This window comes from Gallinula chloropus, assembly GCF_964237585.1.
Source record: "Gallinula chloropus genome assembly, chromosome: 8".
Taxonomy (NCBI): domain Eukaryota; kingdom Metazoa; phylum Chordata; class Aves; order Gruiformes; family Rallidae; genus Gallinula; species Gallinula chloropus.
In genome coordinates this window covers 4,231,942-4,246,675 of record NC_140093.1, presented here as the reverse complement: position 1 = coordinate 4,246,675, position 14,734 = coordinate 4,231,942, and the positions used below count along the sequence as shown (strand labels likewise).

Genomic DNA, 14,734 nt, shown 5'->3' with positions numbered 1-14,734 from the left:
GCCTCCTCTTCTCCAGGCTGAACACCCCCAGCTCCCTCAGCTGCTCCTCATGGGATTTGCCCTCCAGCCCCTTCCCCAGCCTGGTTGCCCTTCTCTGGACTCGCTCCAGGACCTCCATGTCCTTCTTATGTTGAGGGGCCCAGAACTGGACCCAGCACTCGAGGTGTGGAGGGATTCACACTGGCTGCACCCTGACAAGGCCAGGGTGCGGGGAAACACCCGACTTTGGTGGTGTCACAGTGGCCCCAGCTAAGGTCCTTGCCTCGATGTAGGCAGAAAGGGTGATGTAGATTTTCTCCCGGTACGGGGTGACCCGGTTGAGCAGCAGCGAGTTGTGCATGGAGCTGTCCCACGCCGCCTCGAACTGGTAGAAGGTCCTGCCACAAAAGAGAGTGGAGCCGGTGAAACAACCCTCCCAGAAGCCCAGAGAAGCCAGCAAAGAGATGCCATCGTGTGTGTGTCCCCTCCCCTGCTCCCCCCCCCAGCCCCCAGCCCCAGCCCCCAGCGCTGAGGCAGGCCTGCAAGGACACACGGACATGCACGTGCGGTGGGGACAGCCACTCCAGGGGACACGGGTTCAAGGCACATGGGGACAGGGTGTGGTGAGAGGAGGGACACAGCGCCCTTGGAACAGCTGAGGGACAGGCCAGTGTGTTGGGGAGGAGAGACTGCGGGAGTGGGGGGGCTCAGCTGGGACACAGGCAAGGCAGGGCGGGCTGGGAAGGCGAAGGAGGACGAAGGAGGGTGCATGCCCCACCCCCCCCCCCCCCATGCTCAGAGCAGGGGGCTGCCACCCCCAGTATGCCCAGTCCAGATCCCCAGCATCCAGCCCTGGGCACGCAGCACCTCCTGCCCCTCCAGTCCCCTCCCAGGAGCAGCCGTGGCCCTTCAGGTAACAATGGCCAGAAGGGAAAGGAGGGAGGATGCTCAGCCCTGGGAGTGGGGGGCAGGTTTGCTGCCAGCCTGCCCCTGGGAGAGCAGCACCCCGCTGCCAGCCAGGTCCCCTTCCCCAGAGCTGCTCCCATCTGCCAGCCCTGAGCCTCGGTAGGGCCTGGGGACCACAGTTTGGTGGCTGGTCCCTGTTGTGCCACCCCCCCACCCCAGCTCGTGCTCTGCCCTGACCACCTGGCCCACCCATCCCCATTCCCACCTGGCTGCCTCGCACCCCTCGCTGCATCTTCCACGGCTCCCAGGCTGGGAGAAGGGGCAGGGGACACCCAGCCCCACTTGCCCAGTGCCTGTGGAGCGCTGTAGAGGACGGTGCCACCACCCAGAGAAAGAGCAGCCACCACCCCCTTTAAATCAAGCAGTGGAGGGCAAGTGAAGCAGAAGGTGGCTTCAGTTTCAGACCACGGGGGATACCCCTGCCCCCCTCCTGCACCAGCACTGGGGTTATGTGCCACCCACTCCCCAAAGCCCCTCAGAGCTGCCTCAGGCCTTGCTCCCTGCCTGGGCATCCTCAGGAAGCTGTGGCTCAGTGACAAGAATATTTTGGCACGTCCCTGAAGCAGCATCCACGTGTCTGAGTGGCTCTTTTAACCAGAACCAGGGTGGCCAGAGGGAGTGAGGAGAGGCTGTGGTTGCCCCCATATTGGGAGGAGGAGAGCGACGCTTTCAGAAGGTGCATAAAACACATTAAACCCCCCCCCATGAGACAGAGCCAAGGTGAAGGATCCCTCTGTAGACATGGGTCACTGGAGAGAAAAAGAGAGTGCTCTCCAGGGAGGATGAGGAGAAGAGGAGCCTCAGGGGAGAGGGCTGGGGAGGGGAGAGCAAAAGCAAAGGGAGGAGGCAAAGGAGAAAGAGAGAAAAGCAGGAAGGACCAGACCGAGTGGGCGCAGAGTACCTAGTGTCACTTCCAAAGGAAATGCTAGAAGTGGAAGGCGACCCAAGGACAAACACACACAGGGACACACACAGAGAAATGAGAGGTCAGAGAGCATCACTGCTGTGGGGCTGGCCTGGCAGTGGGGCTGCAAGGAGGGCAAGTGCCCTGTATCAGCACTGCTGGCCAAAGGAGCTCCTGCCCTAGCTGGGCTCTGAAGCTGGAGCCTGGTGAGGGCAGACAGAGGTTGAGTCAGTTGGGTGAAAACCTTCTGCCTCCCACCTTTGTCATGGTCCAAGAACACACATCTTCCCCATGCCCTTAACTCTGCCCTCACCACCCAAGGGCAAGGAGCTCCCACCCAGCACAGCCCCCAGGAAAGAGCCCATCAGGGGGGACACCAGCCATCCCACCACCACCCGTGCAGTGGGAGGTGATTTCTCATCCCATCCCCTGATCCACAGGGAGAGCATCACTGCTCAGACCACGGGCAATGGCAGCATGAACCTACGTGCTCTTACAGTGGGGGGCTGGATCCATGCTGGATCCATCCTCGTGCACTCAGGGAGGGAGAGGGTGCTGCTGGAGGGACAGCTCTGCCCTCCGGCATCTCTGAGCAGGACCAGCTTCTAGGTCCTGTGGGGAGGACAACCTCCCAGGCACAAAGCTACCAAGCCTCCTGGGATGAGGGAGACACCATCCCCTGTCTCCAAGATGCATTCCCCTCTTCTTTTGCCCCGAGGCATGGGCACAGCACAGCACCTCTGCCAGAGCCCAAGGGCCGGGCGCAGCACCCAGCTCTGAGGCTCAACCTGCATCCCAACTGAACGTCCCCTGTCCCCAAACAGCTGCTCCCTGCCTGACACGGGGGTGCAATGGGATGTGAGAAGCTGAAGTGGGCACACTCACCCACTGTCACACCTGCTGCCCACCTGCCCTACAGCTACACCCGCGGCCTGGCCGGGTGTGAGGCGGGCAGGCCCCGTGTGTGTGGCATCCCCACCTGGCAGCACTGCCACTGTCACCAGGAGCCCGGGCAAAGCCTCACCACATGGCAGCACTGCCAGTGTCACCAGGTGCCCAGGCAAAGCCTCCCCACATGGCAGCACTGCCACTGTCACCAGGAGCCCGGGCAAAGCCTCCCCACATGGTACCACTGCCAGTGTCACCAGGAGCCCAGGCAAAGCCTCCCCACATGGTACCACTGCCACTGTCACCAGGAGCCCAGGAAAAGCCTCACCACATGGTACCACTGCCACTGTCACCAGGTGCCCAGGCAAAGCCTCACCACACAGTACCACTGATTGTCACCAGGTACCCGGGCAAAGCCTCACCACACAGTACCACTGATTGTCACCAGGTGCCCAGGCAAAGCCTCACCACACAGTACCACTGATTGTCACCAGGTGCCCGGGCAAAGCCTCACCACATGGTAGCACTGATTGTCACCAGGTGCCCAGGGAAAGGCTGGAGGTGCCCTGAAGCCCCCCTACCACGGTCTGCACCAGCCCTGCAGCTACTCCAAGAGGCACCAGGGGCTGAGCTGGGACCAGGGCAGGAGGTGGTGGGGTTGGGGGGGGAGGCACACTCAGCCCTGGATGCCAGAGAGAGGGGAGAGCAGCGAAGTCAAGAAGCAAGAAGCCCTGAATCAGGCGATGGGGACGCAGGCACGGGAGCAGCAGCCAGCCAGAGAGCGGCCCAAATGGAACAGCAAGAGGGGCCGAGTGAGTGAGAGGCACCAGGGGTGAGGTGGGGGGGGTGGGGAGGAAGGATGGGGTGTGTGGAGAGATGGGGGGGCGGGGCTGGATATCCAAGTGCTGCCTCTGGCAGGAGTGAGCACACCGAGGCACGGGGTGAGAAAGAAAGAAAGAGAGAAGGGAGGGGGTGTGTGGTGGGGGAAAAAAAAAAGCCAATGGAAACAAATAATACCTAGGCATATCCGAATCAAGAAACTGCCTGCAAAAACACAAAACAATCACATGGTTAGTGGGGGCTTGGATGGGCAGCAGCAGCAGAGGGAAGCCAGGGGCAACCTGTGGGCGCTGGCCTCCGTGCCTCCTCCCTGGGCAGGGATGGATGGATGCTGGGGAGCGAGCTGGACCACTCCTCCCTGGCTCCTCCTGAGGGGCTTCAGGGGATTTGGGGAGGCTGGGGGGTAGAGGAAAGGGGGAGCCAGGGCTTCTCTGCTTGGGGTGATGGAGGCTGCGTGGCGTAAGGCCGCAAAGCGGGGGGATGCAAGCAGCTGGGGAGGAGGGGGAAGCAGACCCTGGCTCTGCCCACTGCCCTCCCCCTGCCTGGCCTGGCAGGCTGCTGGGGCTGAAGCATGCATGCCTGCATGCAGGATGGAAGCAAGGGCAGGGGCATCACAGCAAGCCCCACGGGAAGCCAGCCCCCCACTCCTTCCCCTCTCCGGCCCTGGGCAGGCTGAACAGGATGGGTATGGTGTGCAGGCTGGTGTGCAGCCCTGCACTGGGGCTGGCTCGGAGGCACAGGCCCTCTGAGCAGGCAGGGGAGGCAGGCCTCAGCCCCCCCTCCCATCTCTCCACATCCTGAGCATCCTCCCAGCCTGAGCTGTGTCCCTTGTAGGGGCATCTGTGGGGGAGAAAGCAGGAGCAGGACGCACGTCCCACCTGCCAGGCTACAAGAGAGATGCCCAAGATCCAACCTAGCTGCACCCAGGGCTGACCAGCCAGATCAGGAGCCAACAAACAGCGCAGCCCCATGGGTCCCACAGCCACCCAGTTCCCACCAGCACAGCAAAAAAACCACATCAGCTCCAACAGGCTGAGCTCTCCACCTGCCAGAGCCCTGTGAAGCCTCTTGAAAGCCCCCTGCCTTGGGGCAGGCCCCCTTTGGGCAGCGGTGACCCCAAAGGAAATGGGAGGAAAAGCATTCCCCACTCCACACTGGGATGCTCCTACAATAGCAGCTGTGACACACACAGCCCAGGACAGGTCCTGCTTCTCCCACTGACCATCCCTGCCTTGCCAGGGCTGCCTGTGCACACACATTCTGATCAGGGATGCCCACCAAGCCCCCTGAGCTTTGCCAGCAGCCCTGGTGCAAAGGAGAGCTCTGACCACTGTCCCACCACAGGACCTGGCCAGGGAGGATCTCAGAGATAAAACCCTCCAGCCCTGCTGCTCCCACACATCTGCTGAAGCATCTGGAGGCACACAGCCCTCCCAGAACAGGTAGGAGGGGGCAGGCATCCCCAAAATCAGCTGTCAGTGATGGGGAACAGCTTTCCTTCAGCACTCCCACACAGACAGGGCCAGTGGCCTTTTGCAATGCATCTGCTGGGGTGTGGACCAAACAGCCCTTCGTGGCAGGTCCTCCCTCCAGCCACAGGGTCAGTAGAGCCTCCCATGGCACCAGCCAGCTCTCCGTGCCAAGCAGTAACAAACCCCACCAGAGAGCAGGACCCCCAAACAGACACCCTGCAGTGCCAAAGCCTGGGGCAGGGGGGCTCAGGGAGGAGGAGGAGGAAGGGGGGCTGGTGTCCCTGAACAGCTCCCTGAACACCCTCTGCAGCTCCAGAGAAGCCCCACGCCAAGGCAGCAACAGGTCAGCAGGTCCCCACAGAAGGGTTGAGAGCCCCACCAGGGAAGAGAGGGGCTCCCCCATATCCCACATGTGCCTCCCCCCCCAACCTCCAGCCCTCACCACAGCAGGGGAAGAGCCAGGAAAAAGGCAGCACGCACCGGTCATCCTGGGATGGGTGGATGTACCCAGAGGAGAGGATGTTCAGAGACAGGATGTTGGGGTCAATGAGAGACTCATCCACTTCTGGGGTGTTCCGGATCCGACCTGCAAAGCACAGCACAGGGATGCTGCTCAGGAAGACAGGCTGTGGCTGGGAGGGTACCCACAAGGGTTGGGGGGGGCAGCCCACCTGCCTGCATCCCCCAGAAGGGCCCTCCCATCACAGGCAGCAGCCACCCAGCACTTGGCCTCTTAGTGACAGAGGTCTTAGTCCAGCAGCAGCTGGGACCAAAAGGATGCAGCAGCTGGGACCAAAGCATCCTGCCTGCCTGGCATCCCACCTGCTGCTTCAGGATGTGTCCCAGTGACACCACCTTTTCAGGATGGGGGGGAAGATGAGGCTTAAGGCCCCACAGGGTGCATGAGGAACAGCCCAAGAGGTTGATGGGGAGCTCAGCGGGCTTGGGGGTCGCTCAGCACCCACACAACCTGGCTCAGCTTACCCACAACCAGCTCCCGCACTTCCTTCCAGCGGATGAGGCTGCCTGTTTCGTGCACCAAGGTGACAGTGATTCTCCTCTGGATGCCCTGAGAGCCAGGCAGAAGGAGCAGTGGTTAAAACACAGCTTTTGGCAGGAGCCAGAGCCAGGGCATCTCAGGGGAGGGGGTACCTGGTGGAGGAGGAAGGTCCCATGGCACGGCATGCCTCCACGGTGGTCCACAACGGCAGGGATGTAGCTGGAAGAGAGGATGAGTGTGACACACAGAGCCAGCCTGCCTGGAGATGCTGAGCCCCAGCCCCACCACCGCGGGGCCTCCCTTCCCTCCCTGCTCCCCCCTCTGGCAGGACTCACTCGCCGTTGGACTCCAGCTCGCAGATCTCGAAGAAGACCATCAGGTCGTACTTGCACTGGCAGGGGCCGGCGCTGGGCCGAGTCATGCTGCTCAGCTTGGTGGCAGGCACTGCGGCAGGGCAGAGAGACAGCCTGAAGGGACAGCTCCCTGCTGGTGGCCTGGCGGTGGCAAACAGGGTGCAGGCAGGGACCCAGGAGGGAGCAGAGAGGGGGACAGCCCTTGCTGGGCACCACTGTGCCATCTCCATGCTCAGCGCTGAGTGGGGAGGGTGTTGGGGTGCTGCCCCCCCCCATCCCATCCCTGAGCTGCACACCCTGAGCCCACAGCCCCACTGTGGGTGCTGATCCCAAAGCACTCAGCACCACTGCAAGGACCATGCAGGGATGGATGTGCAGGTACAGCTGGCTCAGGGACAGCTGAAGGGGCTGCTGAGCAGATCACAGCACCCAGGCAAACACAGAGCACCCAGCCAAACACAGAGCACAGGGGGGACCAGGCAAACACAGAGCACCCAGCCAAAGACAGAGCACCCAGCCAAAGACAGAGCACAGAGCACAGGGGGACCAGGCAAACACTGAGCACCCAGGCAAACACAGAGCACAAGGGGACCAGCCAAACACAGAGCACCCAGGCAAACACAGAGCACCCAGCCAAACACAGGGCACAGGGGAACCAGGCAAACACAGAGCCCCAGCCAAACACAGAGGACAGGGGGTCCAGCCAAACACAGAGCACAGGGGGCACCAGGCAAACACAGAGCCCCAGCCAAACACAGAGCACAGGGAGGACCAGCCAAACACTGAGCACCCAGCCAAACACAGGGCACAGGGGGACCAGGCAAACACAGAGCACAGGGAAGACCAGGCAGCCCCCACACTGTGGGGGTCCTGTGTGGCCAGCTGAGCCATGCAGGGCAGGCAGCCTCCTCCCTGCCACTTTACAGGAGGCAAGAAGGGGGCTCTGCATCAGCCCAGTGCTGCAGGAACCAGTGCCAAGGGCTTTTGGGTGCTCTGTCTTTTGGGTGGCAGGTTTTGTGGCGCCCTCAGGGTCCTAACTGGTGCCCCTGGGAAAGGGGACCCCCACAGGCAGCACGGGGAGCCAGAGAGCCCGTGGAGCAGGAGGCCAGACCCGTTACCTGGTTTGGAGAGCGGCATCACGCGGGGGAAGTGGCGCCGGGACGGCCGCAGCGGGCTGCAGAGGCAAAGGGCTCAGTTAAAGCACCCACAGCCTCCAAACCTGGCCAAACCCCCCCTGTACCCCAAGGGACACCCCCTCCCATACCTGCCCTCCCCTTGCTTTGGCTCCCCAAGAAGCCAGCCCCCCCCCCAGGTGCACACACCTTAGGACATCCTTGCAGAGGGGTGGGAAGGGGTGCTGCTGGTAGTGCCCAAACACCTCAAATACAATCGGCTGGGTCTTGATGTACTCAATGAAGGACTTGGTCACCTCCACAGCAATCTAGACAAGAAGGCAGCACAGCTCAGCTGGGAAAGGGGCACAGCTGGCAGCAGCACTAGGCTGGAAGCCTGTTTGACCCCCTGCACCCCTCGCCCACCCCCTTCCCTGTGGCCCAAGGGGTGCTCTCCCCACCAAGACCACTGCCACAAACAAGGCCACCCAGTCTTTCTGGGTGAAAGGCAGCAGCTTTTTGGTCTTTTCCCCACATATCCAGCTTGCCCATGTTTGGCTTGGCTGGGTACCTGTGAGGGGCTGGGAAAGCCCACAAGAAGCTGCTTCTCCCTGGGGAGAATAACCCAGCCAATAGTCCCATGGAGACTCTGGCAGCTGCAGGGGTGAGGGGGCTTGGGCAGAGGAGGAATACACACATTTTGGACATGATAGAAGCCCAGAGGTGGACCCCGTCCTGTGTTCTTCAGGGGTTCTGTTGAGAAGGCCTCATCGTGGCGATGGATGAAGCTGCAGAGGGAAGAAAAGTGGCTTAGGGGCTGAGGGTCCAGGACATGCTGGAGCAGGGAGGGAAGAGAGGGCAGGGGCCAGGAGAAGAGCTGGTTCCCCCCAGGGTGGCTCTCTGTACTGGGGGGCTTCCCCAAAGCAAATGGGAGCCTCTCACTGCCTTTTGGCCAAGCGGCTGGTCTCATCCCACAGCCCTTGGGTTTGCCTCCCCCCAATAAAGGGCTCAGAGGCTGGGGGACTGGGGCTCCCCAACACTCAGTGCAATGGCCAGAGCGTGTCAGGGGATGGGGAGGGGGGCAGGGGGGGCGGGACTCACTTGAACTGGCAGAAGATGTCTGCGTATTCTGCAGAGATGCTGGAGGCTTGCAGGACCGTCACGCGGAAGGTGAAGATGCTGCCCAGCTTCAGGTGGTCCAGAGCCGCCTCCAGCGGCCCCTCGGCTGTCGGCTTCTCTGGGCTATCCAGAAGAAGGTCCTCTGGGGTCACTGCGGGGAGCAGAAGGTTCTCAGCGAGAGGCCGGGGAAGAGCAGGGGGGTGACCCCTCCAGTGTCTGTCAGCAGCCCCGCAGCGGGGGCAGCAGGAGGCAGCAGCTGCCCTGCGCGCCGGCACCCCCTCCCCTGCGCGCCGGCACCCCCTCCCCTGCGCGCCCTCCCCTGCGCGCCGGCATCCCCTCCCCTCCCCTGCGCGCCAGGACCACCTCCCCTGCGCGCCAGGACCACCTCCCCTGCGCGCCAGGACCCCTCCCCTCCCCTGCGCGCCAGGACCCCCTCACCTGCGCAGGTGTTGTTGTTGACTTCATCGGCAGAGGGACCCACGTCGCTGCCCTGGCCCTGCCCCTCCACGATGCGCAGCTCCTCTTGGGAGGTCCCAGAGCGTGACATCCCCACGGCCGGGCACTGACTGGACTCGGACTGGAACTGTGCCGGGACCAGGGATCAGGGATGCTGGTGCTCTCTGAGGCGGTCCCCTGCTTGCATCGCCACTACCACCACCCTGGGGCACCTACACCTCTCCCCTCCTGCCCCACCATGGCAACTCCTCACCCCCAGGATGGAGGTGCCCCTGCAAGAGCAGGGGGCACTGTTGGGTGCCAGAGGGTTGGGGGATACTAGGGGGGGACGACCAGGAGCACAGTCCTGGTCTGTGTGATGCCTGCGCCTCTGGGAGCCTGGTGGTCCCCTTGGGAAGCATCACCATGGCAGGTGGGGGTCTGCAGGCCCCAGACACCCACCCAGGACTGAATCACAGAGTCACAGGGGCTGGAAGGGATCTCCAGAGCCCATGGGGTCCAACCCCCTGCCAAAGCAGCTCCCTGGGACAGGGCACACAGGTCGGTATCCAGACAGGGCTGGTATCTCTCCACACCCCCTGGGCAGCCTGTCCCAGGGCTCCCTCACCCTCACTGGCTACAAGTTCTTCCCCATGTTGCTGTGGAACTTCCTATGCTCCAACTTGCAGCTATTGCCCCTTGTCCTGTCCCCACAGACACTGAGAAGGGGCTGCCCATTTCCCCCTGCATCCCATACTGGAGATATTGATAAACATTCATAAGGTCCCCCCTTAGTCTTCTTTTCTCCAGGCTGAACAGCCCCAGCTCACTCAGCCTTTCCTCCCAGGGGAGATGCTCCAGACCTGCCTCATCTCTGTAGCTTCCTCTGGACTCTCTCCAGGAGATCCCTGTCTGTTTGATCCCAGGGAGCCCAGAACTGGCCACAACACTCCAGGTGCAGGGGCCTGACCAGGGCAGAGCAGAGGGGGAGGATCCCCTCCTGTGACCTGCTGGCCACACTCCTCTTGATGCCCCCCAGGATCCCCTTGGCTCTCTCAGCCCCCAGGGCACACTGCTGGCTCATGGCCACCCTGTCACCCACCAGGACCCCCATGTCCTTCCCCACAGAATGCCTCCATACCTTCTCAAAGTGCTGGTCATCGAAGGATATCTTGGCTGTTCCTGACTGGCGCACACCAGAGCCGTAGTCCGGGGCTTCCTCATCGGCTGGAGGAGGGATGGGGGTGAGCTGGTGGCGGGGGGGGGATGGGACAGGGGTGACACAAGGGGCACATTTCAGGGTAGGGGGGGGTCCCTCTCCTACCTGAGATGGCCTGGACAGCCACACGCAGGAAGCCCTTCACCTCACCCTTCTCGCTGACGATGGCCACGCGGTGAACCAGAGGCACCGGGTAGAGCAGGTTGCTCAAGTAGACAAAGGCCCTGCCAGAGAGGGGGGACACACACACAACACGGGGAGGGGGGGATGGGGAAAGGGGGAAGGAGTGGGGGGAAGGGGAGGGAGGGAGGGAGGGGAGGAGGGGAAGAGCGGTCACTGCTCCCATCCAGGGGTCCCCCAGGTGCAGGTGGCGCAGCCGGCAGCGGCCGGGGTCCCAGGTCACCGCTGACGGCGCGGCCGCGGCGCTGCAAAGCAAAACTAAAAAAGGAGGCAGCCAGGGCCAGGCGAGAGGGACAGGCAGCGGGCAGGCAGCAGGCAGGCAGCAGGAGGCCTCGGGCAGCACCAGGGAGCAGGCAGGGCTGGCGTACCTCTCCCGCTGTCACCTCCGTGGCGGCCGGGGAGGGGAGGGGGGCTGCGCTGGCGCTGCCGTGAAGCCGGGAGGGAAGAGGACCTTCTCTGCGGTGGAGAGCTGGAGGACTGGGGCAGGAGGTGCTGCGACACGGCTCGGGGGCAGCTGCGGAGTTACCGTGAGGGGGAGGGGGCACAGGGACAAGGGGGGGTGTGTGTAGGGGGGGGGTTGGGGTGAGGGGGAAAGGGAGGGTGAGGAGGGAGGCAGAGTCCAGCCAAGGAGGGGGAGAGGAGGAAGAGGTCCTGGCCAGGGGCCAGAAGCCTCAAGAGATGGACCTCCAGGCCCCAGCTCTGTCCTCAGCATCACAGGACCACCATTGGTGATGCTTCCCAAGGGGACCACCAGGCTCCCAGAGGTGCAGTGACATTGGTGTGTCACTGTGGTTCTGCCTGGCTGGCAGCCGAACCCAGCACGTGGTGGCTGCCAGCTGCCTTCACCTGGCTGGCTGGGCAGCCTCAGTGGCATCTGTCTCCCTGCCCTATCCCATCACAGACACGGCTCTGGGGGTCCTTGTGCCACCCACAGCCACCTCACAGGAACAGCACTGCCAGCTTCTCCCTGTGGCTGAGGAAGGAGCCACCCTCTCCCCACGCAGCCTCTCCATTCTCCTCTGCGGTGGCATCCAGGTCACCAACAGCACGGTGGCACGGTGCCGCACCAGGGCTCGACGTGAAGGCCACACCATCATCTCTGCCAGCACCTCCCACCAGGCCAGAGCTGCCCAGGCTTCAAGCATTTTCTCTGCTCTTGCTGCCATCCTCAACCAGTGGTCCTCCTGGCACTTGGTTGCCATGCCCACAGCAGTGACGTGTCACCTCTGCAGCCCTGGGTGTCACGCTCCATCTACCCTCAGTGCCCAGGGTGCCCAGCACCCCTCCCTGGGGCACCGACTGGTGTCTTGATATGCAGCATCTTCAGGCATCACAGGGTGGAAGGGTGCTTCGGGAAGCTGCTGTGAGGGTCCCATCTCCAGGCAGCCAGCTTGTGACATCCCAACATTCCAGGCGTCTTTGCAGACATCCATCCGAACCCAAGAGTGCCCAGGAGGCTCCCACTGACCACCAAGCACCACTCAAGAGGCTTTTTCCACCCAAAGCATCTCCAAGGACTCAAGTTGTGATACGCCGGGTCCCATCGCTGAGACGCTGGACCCCATCTCTTCTCAGAGGCCACCAGAAGAGACAAGCAGCTGGGTGACACCAGGGCTTCCCAGGGGGACTGTGCGCCCAAAATTGCTGGGCAGCTGGTGTTGAAGCCAAGGGAGTGGAAAGGAGAGGAAGGGGGAGGGTGGTGGAGGGGGGCAGGGAGGAGGGGGACAAGTGTGTCACTAGAGGAAGGAGGGCAGGAACACTAACCACAAGATTGGTGAGGTGCAAAGATGGCATGCTCAGACCAAGGAAAAGCCTTTCCAAAGGAAGACAAAAAAGTGAAAGAACCCCAATTTTTGCTAAAGCTTTGGAGAGAGAGAGAGCCAGCAGCTAAAAATACAACCCCCCATGAAAAATAAACCAAAACCAAACCAAAAAACCCCAAAAACTCAAAAAAGAAAAAAAGGGAAGAAACAAAAGGGAAAGGAAAAGGAAAAAACCAAACCAAAACCCAACTGAAAGACAAGGATCCAATCATGAACCAATCCAAGCACACTTCACAGGGAACGTGGCCGGCGGAGCTGCTGCGCAAGGAGCCAAACCCAGGGCAGGTGACCCAAAAGAAGTCAGAAGGTGCTGAGCTCTGGGGAACGTGCCCCCCCCAACAGCACAGAGCAAGGCCACTGCCACAGGGCCTCCTGGGGGGTTTTTTTTGAGGTGCCCCTGAGAGGTTTGGGGAAGAGGGGGAGATTGATTGATTTTTTTTTTGTTTTGTTTTAATTTTTTTTTTTTAAATAAGGAAAAAGGAAAAAAAAAAAGAGGAAAAAAAAAAGGGGGAAGAACCCAGCTCTTTCGGTCTGAGGCTGCAGGACTCTTACCCCACCTCTGCCCTCTCTCTGCCTGTGCTGGTCCCTCTCCTCCCCACCTAGCTGCCCACACTCCTGGCAGGGATAAAGCTGTAACACACCTCAGGAGAGGAGTTCCAGCTCCACCATCAGCTGCTCCGGTTCCTGCCCCAGGGCAGAGGCTCTGGGACCAGCTCCAGGCTTATATCCCCTTAGGAACCCCCAGGACCACATCCCATTTTGGGGATGGGAAGGCTGCAGCTGGGTTTGGCAGCGTGGCTGCCTTTGTGGCAGCTGATGGGTCTCTCTAGAACAAGATCAGTGGGGCCCAGGGTAGGATCTCCTGGCCAACAGGTATGAGAAATGAAAGGTCCCATCCTTGGCCAAGACAAGGAAGAGCTGGAGCCTGACCCCCCCATGACCTCCCCCCAAAAAACATCTCCTGTGCTCAGCTGCAGGGATGGCCCCAAGCCAAGGGGGAGAAATCACTGCTCTCCACAGAGTCCTCCTCCCCATCCTGCCCCCTGCCCTCCAGCCCCTCAGCTCCACACCCTGGGGACATCCGAGCCTCAGCATCCGGGGGGGGGTCTCACTGCTGACCCACGCAGCCAGGGCAGCCACACCAAAGGCACATCTGCATGTCTCCAGCCAGGGGCACCACAGGGTCACCCCAGGACAGGCAGGACTTGCCTTCCCCAGGACAGAAACACCCAGGAACCAAGACCCCCCTTCTCAGGGACTGCCCTAAAAAGAACGGACCTGCCTAAAGGGGAGACCTGCTTAAAGGGGGGACCTGCCTAAAGGGGGGGACCTGCCTAAAGGGGGGGACCTGCATAAAAGGGGGGGACCTGCATAAAAGGGGGGGACCTGCATAAAAGGGGGGACCTGCTTAATGGGGGGACCACCTAAAGGGGGGCTGCCTAAAGGGGGGCTGCCTAAAGGGGGGACCGCCTAAAGGGGGGACCTGCCTAAAGGGGGGGCCTGCCTAAAGGGGGGGCCTGCCTAAAGGGGGGGGCCTGCCTAAAGGGGGGGGCCTGCTTAAAGGGGGGGACCTGCTTAAAGGGGGGGGACCTGCTTAAAGGGGGGGGACCGCCTAAAGGGGGGACCTGCCTAAAGGGGTCTCTGGCAAGAGCTGGCACCGTCTCCACATCACCCTGCTTTCCCTACTGCTGCTGTGCCCATCACAGCCCTACCCGGGGTGGGGTGTGGGGGGCACCTCACCGCCCTGCCAGGCGCCCCGGGTTCAGCAGCAATCCTGGCGGGTCGCCTGTCCACACCCCCTGCACCATCCAGGACACCCCAGAGGTGGGGGTCGTGTCCCAAAGCAGTTCCCTCATGCGAAAGAGCTAGTTCCTTCCCGGCATGCTCTCCTAAAACCTCACCAACCTTCCTACTAAACTGAACAGGGGGGAGCGGTCGTAAAACGGATCCCGGCCATCACACAGCGGGCACTCCGGAAAGATGTCTTCCTCCAGGTCCTCCGCCTCCTCCTCCTCCTCCTCCTCCTCCTCCTCCTCCTCCTCCTGCCCCTGGTGCTGCTCGTCAGCAGGCTCGGTGATGTCGGAGTCGGGGTTCGAGAAGGTAGGGGAGGGGGTGAGATCAGCCATGCGCTCGCTCATGCATGTGTTGAAAAGAGGAGAGCTGTTGCAGCCAGAGATATCTGAACTAAGGTTAGTACAACAAGATAGAAGACAGGTTAACACCAGCTGTTCCAAACAGAGAGAGCAAGAATAGGAAATTGGCCTTTTTTTTTTTTTTTTCTTTTTTTTGGGGGGGTAGGGGAGTGGGGGGGATGGTCAGGTTTGAGTTTTGGGGTGTTTTAGTTGGGTTTTGGGGTCAGGGTTTGGGTTGGTTGGGGGTTTTTTTTGTCTGCTTAAACCAAGGGAGGTGGGGAAGTAAAAACCTGCTGCCCATCCAGGAGGGGA

At 61.7% G+C, this 14,734-nt stretch overlaps 1 protein-coding gene across 1 annotated transcript in view; it reads right to left on the bottom strand.

Moving 5' to 3' along the window:
* KIF1A (kinesin family member 1A) overlaps nt 1–14,734 on the bottom strand; it is a gene marked incomplete at both ends in the record, with an annotated part of 33,012 nt that overhangs the window by 3,462 nt on the left and 14,816 nt on the right. Inside the window, 13 exons of the mRNA XM_084267193.1 lie at nt 263–377; nt 5,530–5,635; nt 6,034–6,118; nt 6,202–6,268; nt 6,385–6,493; nt 7,521–7,576; nt 7,725–7,843; nt 8,212–8,302; nt 8,616–8,784; nt 9,072–9,216; nt 10,210–10,295; nt 10,393–10,511; nt 14,196–14,474. Of these exons, the coding sequence (XP_084123319.1) occupies nt 263–377; nt 5,530–5,635; nt 6,034–6,118; nt 6,202–6,268; nt 6,385–6,493; nt 7,521–7,576; nt 7,725–7,843; nt 8,212–8,302; nt 8,616–8,784; nt 9,072–9,216; nt 10,210–10,295; nt 10,393–10,511; nt 14,196–14,474 (1,546 nt within the window). The remainder of the gene's footprint in view (nt 1–262; nt 378–5,529; nt 5,636–6,033; nt 6,119–6,201; nt 6,269–6,384; nt 6,494–7,520; nt 7,577–7,724; nt 7,844–8,211; nt 8,303–8,615; nt 8,785–9,071; nt 9,217–10,209; nt 10,296–10,392; nt 10,512–14,195; nt 14,475–14,734) is intronic.